We start from the raw sequence: 8,017 nt of genomic DNA on the forward strand, positions 1-8,017 counted from the left end.
TATTATGCATAATTTTATATTCCCAAGTTTGTGTACAGTTGGCATAACTACTTGGCTATGTAGCTGCACAGTAAATCCTTCAGGTCTGTTTGGAGGGAGGGCCTCATTGTGTAGTTCCGACTAGCTTTGAATTCAGTATGTGTCCTAAGCTAACCTTGGATTGCAGCGACCTTCCCTCCTCAGCCTTTGCAGAGTTGGGATTCCAGAGGCAAGCTACCATGCCCAGATAAAAATCTATTAATTTAAATTGACATGATTTATTGAATAAAAGCAAAAATATCTCAAAGAATATATTGGTCCAGAGTATTTCAATCTACAGAGGTAGAATTAGTGAGTAAGGCAACTCTAGTGTTGACTTTTAAGGAATAAATGTTTGTCTTTGGCTCATGTCTTTGACTTCACTTACTATTCTGTACAAACATCAAGGGATTTAGGGATGCTTTCCTGTGCACTGGGCACTAAGGCTTTAGAATGACTCACAGATCTCAGTCTTTTCTGCTTTTATCAGAGTTGTATGCCAGATGCTCTAGAGGATGAGTTTTTGCTCAAAGCTTTTGCTATGTGCAGAAAATATGAATCCTTTTACTCTATTGAGCTGAAAATGTCAGGAAACATTCACCTTATGCATAGGATACATGAACATGACCATGAGCCACTGCGCTGACACAACCTCTGCAGAGCCCAGCATGTTCCTGAGAAAGTGCTCCAGAAGCATGGAAGGGTTTCACTCTCTCATGCAATATTGGAATCTTTTAATCTGAAACAAAAGATTTCTCAATTGATGACTTAAACCTTAGTATCTTATCAACACCTACTATCTCCCAATTTCTATGAGTTGGAAATCATGGAATTATATGGTGGATAGCTGGAATTATATGGTGAATTATAGTTGGATGGCTGCGGCTCAAGATACTTGAGTGGGTTGGAGACAAGCTGTCATCAGGGCCTGTATAAACTGAAGGCTTGGTTAGTGGGAGGATCCACTTCTGATCTCAGTCACTTTGGTTTTTATAGAGAACCATATTGTCTCATCCAGGAAGCTGATATTTGTAATCTCATAAATTATTGGAATTCCATCAAGTTAATTCCAATCTACCACTTCTAGTGCAACCCATGGCAGGAATAAAGACACTAAAGCATATTTATTATAATGGGGAGCCAAGGGGTCCTAAGTATAGCCATGAAGAGAGCTATCTGAAACAAAGACGTGATCCAGGTTTTATTCATTCATGAAGAACAGTGGCTTCAGGATGAGTGACTGTGAGAGTGGCAGGAAGTAGGTGAGTGCTGTGAGTTGGGCTAGGTAGGAGGCCTGCATTTACCTCTGCAATATGCAGAGAGAGGGATGTGCAGAAAGTAATATGTATCACACTCCTGAGATAGTGTCTAGTGTGTTGGGGTTGGCATTTCAGCTCTGATGTGTAATCTTTCATGTCCCAGGAAGTCATAGCCTCTATCTCTATGTTGGATCCCAGTTGTTGGTGGGGTACACTGGCCCTTCACCCTTCTCATCCTGGCTCACAGTATAGAGTAGCAGCTGGGGGTTCTGGGGAAACACACTTGCACTCTTCAAAGACTACAACCAGTGTGGAAGACCAAATGAGCAGCTCTTCTTGAAAGAAGAGCAATTGTCTCCATTTGGACTGAGCCTGACCCTATTTTCATATATATGTATATATATATAATTTTTTCTTATCCTTTTAATTGGCTTTAAGCAATGCATATTGGTCTAGCTGAGGTGTTGGTGGTAGTCTTTGAGGGAGACACATGTGTTTCCCTGGTAACTCCCACCTATTGCTGTTTAATATGAGCAGGGTTGAGATAGGATGAAGAGGCAGTGTTCCACACTGTCAGATGGGATTGAGCCTCAAGATAGAGGCTATGACTTCCTGGGGCTTAAAAGATTACACATCAGAGCTGAAGCACCAGACCCCAAAACATTAAATACTATCTCAATATTGTAATGGAAACCACTATTTTTGCATATCCTTCACTGCAGGTGACAGAGTAAATGCAACCCTCCTACCTAGCCCAGCTCACAGTACTCACCTACCCCCTGCCATTCTAAGTCACTCATCCTCAAGCCACTCCTCCTTCATAACAGTAAAACCTGAGTTTGGCCCAGGATGGAGCCTTTGTTTCAGATAGCTCTCTTCATGGCTGTTCTTAGGACCCCTTGTCTCCCCATCATAATAAATATGCTTTAGTGTCTTTATTCCTGCCATGGGTTGCACTGGAAGAGGTAGATTGGAAGTAACTTGGTGGGATTCCAAAAACTTATCTTTGGGATTACAAATGTAAACTTCTTGGACTGAGACCAGGACCAGGAGCAGCTCCCTACACACCAGCACCTCAGCTGGACCAATATGCATTGCTTAAAGCCAATGGAAGGGATAAGAAAAAGTCCAAGCCAGCTCTCCATATCAATACATGAAAATAGGGTCAGACAGCCAAAACGGAGTCAATTGCTCTTCTTTCAAGGAGAGTTGCCCGGATGGTCCTTCACAGGGTTTTGGCAGCTTTAGCTTGCTGTCTTGCTGCAATTTTTCAGGAAGCTAATCCAAAAGAAAGCAACCAACACAAACCATAATGTTTCTAATTTAATCTCAGTAGTGGTATCCATTCATTTAACTATTTTATTGGTAGAAACCACCCATATGCAAGACTTTAAAACTTCTGTGTATTGGCCCCCATGTCGTTTACTTTCTTACAGCAGGTTGGAACTAGGAAGTCAAAGCTGTCAGAGTTCACAATGAAGGTTCTTTAAATGGAGAAAATAACATAGTTTGAGCTATTTAGAGTCTGCCTGGTTGGTGCATATATTAAAAGGGGATTTAACTTCATTATTGATCCATTAAATATATCTGGTGACCATGAAACTCCAGCTGTTTGCTGCCTTTCTAGCTTTTGGACATTCCAATATCTGGCTGCACTGCTCGATGACATGACTTCTCTACTTCTCCCCTGAGAGTTCTCTATTCCTTTATTTTTATATTTATTTATTTATCTATTTATTTATTGTACTGAGGATCGAACTCAGGACCTTGCACTTGCCAGGAAGGGCTTATGCCACTGAGCTATCTCCCCAGCCTTCTCCTCCTTTAATTGGAGCCTGTGACTCCAATTAAAGGACTCCAATTAAAGGACTCTGGACAGTCTTGAGGTGGAAGAAACTTCATTCCTCAGCTGTTCAGAGAGCGGCCAGCATGGAGCTACTTTCACGTCCTGAGTGATGTGTTTTCCTTTATGACATCATTTATGTTCAAATTTACTACACCAGTCACGCAGTGCAGCCCACACTCAGGAGAGGGTTACAGAAGGGCACATTTTGATGAAGGTGTAGCTCACTGGGGCTGTTACACTGGTTACCTCTCTTCAGAGAACTGGTTACCTAATTCTCTGAAGATTCTCATCCTTGTCAGATACCAGACCTGACTCTGTCTTGTGTTTGTATGCAAGGAGGTTCTGAGGAGCATGGGGTATTGCTGCACATGGGTGTTTTGGTCTCACTTCCCCATACACACGTGTCACTGTGGAAATGGTTGCTGTACCACAGGGTACAGTAATAGGTGGCTTCGTCTTCAGACTGGGCCCCTTTGATGGTGAGGGCAGCCTTGTCTCCAAGCAAGGAGCCTGAGAATTGGGCAGGGACACCACTGTACCGGATGTTGGTATTAGATATTAGGCCTTGTGGTGTTTCACAGGATTTCTGTTGCAACCAGTGAGCATAGTTACTGGTTGTGACAGCCCCAGTGCTGGAGCCACAGGTGAGTGTGACTGTCCCTCCAGGAGAGATGGATAGTGAAGATTCCTGAGTCACCACAGCCTGAGATTCAGCCCCTGAAAAGAAGTGAGGAAAGGGATGGTCAGGAGAAGAGACAGAGGCAACACCGCTGCTTTCCACAGCCCCAGTCAGAAATCCCTGCTGACCTGTGATGTGAGCCAGGAGTGTGAGCAGGAGAGGAGCCCAGGCCATGGTGCAGACAGCCCAGGGCTGTGCTTTTCAAGGCCACTGAGCACACAAGCAGCCCTGCAGCTCTCATTATAGCTCTTCACACCCTGGTAGGGGCATGTGGGCTGGGTCTTCATGCAAATGAGGTTGCCCCGCCCAGGAGTTCAGCACCTCGGTCAGGTCAGACCTCTTGATTTAACCCACAGAGAGTATGTGAGAATGGTGCCTACTGCCTGCAAAGCTTTTGAGTTGTCGCTTGATGTCCAAGGACTAAGCCCACAGCACCCTCTAGTGTCAACTGTGAAAATACAATTGCTTGAATGGTGTATTTTATTTTATTTTATTTTTTGCGGAACTGGGGGTTGAACTCAGATCCTTGCGTTTGCCAGTCAAGCGCTTATCCTACTGAGCCATCTCTCCGGCCCCTTGAATGGTGTATTTTAGCACTTCTCAGATCTGTAATCCCTTTTCCCTTGATCAGGAGATTTTATTTTTCTCAGTACCTGAAGTTCATTTTTCCTAGAAATGCTTTTCCTTAAGTACAAATGACTTCAACCCAGAATTTTAATATATTCCCTTGTCATTTGTTTTTTATCTACGCTTCTCACTTTCCATCTCTTGCTCGCCTTCTTCTTTGAAAATATATTGCCCCATTTCCAATAACCTCGCTTTTAACTGCTCTTTATTTATGATTTTGGTTACTCCCAGGAGAGAAGCTATCCCAGTGATCATGAGTTGAACACAAGCTCTAGAAGTCTGCCCCTTGACTTCATGAGGCTTTGGAGGAACAACTAGAACACAAACCATAACACTGAGAATCACTATAATGTACAGTATAAATCTTAAAATTTAAGATTAAGCAATATTAAGAAAACTGAATACTAATTAATTAAAAATTAAATGTTTCAAAACAATTGAACTAAGAAAAAATTTTCATGATAGTAAAGAATTACTGGGGGCTGGGAGATAGCTCAATAGAATAAGCGCTTGCCTGGCAAGTGCTAAGGCTCTGAGTTCAATCCCAGGAACTGCCAAAAAAACCCCAAAAACAAAACAAAACAAAAAAAAGATAAATACTGGCATAACAAATGAATGACCAGCACTTCTAGTTTGGGGATAGGATATCGCACAAAGTTCTAGTGTGTCATGGACATGGATAATGTCCATAACACTTACTGGTGCCCAGGTGTCACTTGTGGGACTGAGCTACTGCTATTTCCTTGACATCCACCCTGTAGACCCAGACAGAATCATGACCTATAGGGTGCAGGAGAAGCCCATTTGTAGAGTGTGCTGATGGAAATATTTTGCTGCTGTATTCAAAAGAATAACTGAAAGACTGCTTTTATATACCTCTTATTCTCCTGTGTTTAATTGTTTGCCCTAGTTGGTGGGTTCTTTCCATTCTCATTCATGGAGTTGTGTTATTTTGCTCCCTCTCTAGAACATCTTTTAGTAGTCTGTGTAGGCTTGGCTTTGTCATCATGAAATTCTTTAGTTGTTCTTTGTCATGGAAGTATTTCACTTCTCCATTATACTTGAAAGAGAGTTTTTCAGGGTATATCAGTCTGGGTTGGAATTTGTTTTCTTGCAAGACTTGAAGTACTTTGCTCCATGCTCTTCTTGACTTGATGGCTTGTGAAGAGAAATCTGCTCTTATCCTGATGGTTTTTCCTTTAAATGTGATCTGTTTCTTTTCTTTAGCGGCTTTTATAATACTGTTCTTGTGCTGAATTTCTGGGATCTTGATTATTATATGTCTATGTGTGGTTTTAATTGGGTTGATGTTATTTGGAGTTCCATATGCTTTGGTTACCTGAATGTCAGTTTCCCTGTATTTGGGAAGTTTTCTGCTATTACTTCCATCCATATTCTTTTCATATCATTTGTATTGACTCCTTCCTTCTCATTGATGCCTATTAGTCTTATGTTGTTCATCTTTGTATCGTCTTGCAGGTATTGAATTATTTTTCCCTGCATCCTAGTTGTTTTTAAGAGATCTTTTCTTACTTTTTCACTAGCTGCAATGTTGCCTTTATAGTCAGAGAGTCTATTCTCACTTTTATTCAAATGGTTTTGCCAGCTTGTGATTGAGGTTTCAAATTCCTGTGTATAACTTTGGATCTGCTTCATGCATTCTATTTCTTTCCTATATTGCTTATTCAAGGATTCCATCATTTTTATATTCTGCTCTACTTTTTTAAATCAGTGTCCTCTTTAGAAGCACTTAGTATTTCTTTCATTATTATCATTTCTTTTTTTACTTCAGAAATTATTTCTGGTCTGATTTCCTCTATACCTTTCAGCAGCTGTTTCTTTATTTCACATGCCATTATTTCAGAGATTTCAGGTGTGTGATTTCCAATTTCTTCTGTTCTAGTGTCTTTTGCATTTGTTCTGGATGGGCTCGGGGCCTGAGACTGCATTTTGTTCCTTCTCTTTGTCATTTTGTACCGCACTGTCTTCTGACCTTCGGTGTAGGGCTTAGAGTTATTACCGTAGCACCAGGCCCAGATCTACCAAGTTCAAACTCGTCCAAGTGGGTGTGACTTGGATCTGGTTGCTGTGCTCCACTTCTTCCTGCTGCAGCCCTTGAAGTTGAACCCTCTGTGCCACTCTGACCAGTGGCAAGATCTGTTCCTGAATCAGCTGGGTGGGTATTGCCTCTAACCTCTTTGCAGGGAGTTCTGCTGCAGGTTTCATGCAGGGCCTGTGCTCTGGGTTGAGTGAGGATCTGGTGGCCCTGAGTCTTCTCACTCACATGCTGGACCTGTGCTCTGGGTCAGCTTAGGATCCAGCAGGTCCTGGATGGTTTCACTCACATGCCGGGCCTGCATTCTTGGTCCAATGGGGATCTGGCAGGCCCCAGGCAGTCTCACTCACTGTCTTAATAGTTTGTGTTGAGAATTTGCCATGATTTGCACTTCCAATTTCTTCTGCGTCCATGCATCCTGGATTTACTCTGGGTGGTTTGGAGATTTGAGATTCACTTTGCTCCTTTGTATTGACATTTACTCTTTTAAACATATTTTATTTCATTTTCTGTTATGATTCCTTTTGATTTTTAGTAGTGGGAAGCTACATCAAGTAGTATCAAGTCCTAGTATCAGGTCCTTTCTAGGAAGCATCTGTTCTTCAAAGATATTTTCTGTGTGGGAGATTCTTTATTTATGTCCTCATATCATGTCTTCTCAATTAATTGAGAGTCAGAAGTTGATCTCTTTTGACTCAGCCAGCCCCAGGTTTTTGGTGTAGCGCTGTGCTGACGTTATTACCCCAGAGTGGCCCAATATTGTTAAACAAGGGGGAACAAAAAACTGATTACAACAGACATCACATCCTAGCTACAATAGTCCAATGATCAATAATGGGAGTATCAAGCACAATTTAGAAATTGGCAAACTGTGGTAACTATAGATTTTGTACTTTAGACCACAGGAGGAAAGTCTGTAGTTAAATAACAGAACCAATTGTATGATAGGAGTTTGCAGGCAAAGTGATTCCCCTTGTTAGAGCGGACTTACCCTGGACTCCTGCAGGGGAGCCAGTTGCCGTGTCCCAGGTGCTTGCCATGTTCACTGCCCTTACCATGGTGCAGGTGATTTGTCAGGAATCTGTGTGCCTCTGACCAAGGCTGACCTGATAGTGGGGATGTGATTGGCTGTATTTTCAAATTTAGAATGATTTCATTCATCCCACTATTTCTTTCTGAAAATGAATGGGATATAAAAATATAAAACTTAGTGCTGTTTGTAATCATGTAGATTATTTTGTGATGTAAATAATATTATAGGATTGAAAAGGAAAGGCTAATGAAATTTCCCTAAGAGACTACATTTAGCATTTTAATGTTTTAAAATTCATTTGAAATTCTACGTATGATTTTATATTCCAAAAGTTCTCCACATCTCTACAGTTAAGAATACCAGTTTTCTAGGCAGATGCATACTAAATCTATTTCTTATTTATTTATTTTTTTGATACAGTGTTTCACTATGTAGATCAGGCTGGACTTGAATTCAGTGTATAGCCTTGGCTGGCCTTGAACATGCAGCAATCCTCCAG

The 8,017-nt window shown here is 41.5% G+C and overlaps 1 gene segment (V, D, J or C); it reads right to left on the minus strand.

Moving 5' to 3' along the window:
• Window positions 1-1,459: 1,459 nt before the first annotated feature.
• LOC105742872 lies at window positions 1,460-4,002 on the minus strand. The segment is given in 3 exon segments: window positions 1,460-1,546; window positions 3,521-3,840; window positions 3,931-4,002. Coding segments are annotated over 3 exon segments (453 nt in total).
• Between the last annotated feature and the right edge of the window lie 4,015 nt (window positions 4,003-8,017).

Source organism: Octodon degus, unplaced genomic scaffold, assembly GCF_000260255.1.
Source record: "Octodon degus isolate 3935 unplaced genomic scaffold, OctDeg1.0 scaffold00079, whole genome shotgun sequence".
Lineage (NCBI taxonomy): Eukaryota > Metazoa > Chordata > Mammalia > Rodentia > Octodontidae > Octodon > Octodon degus.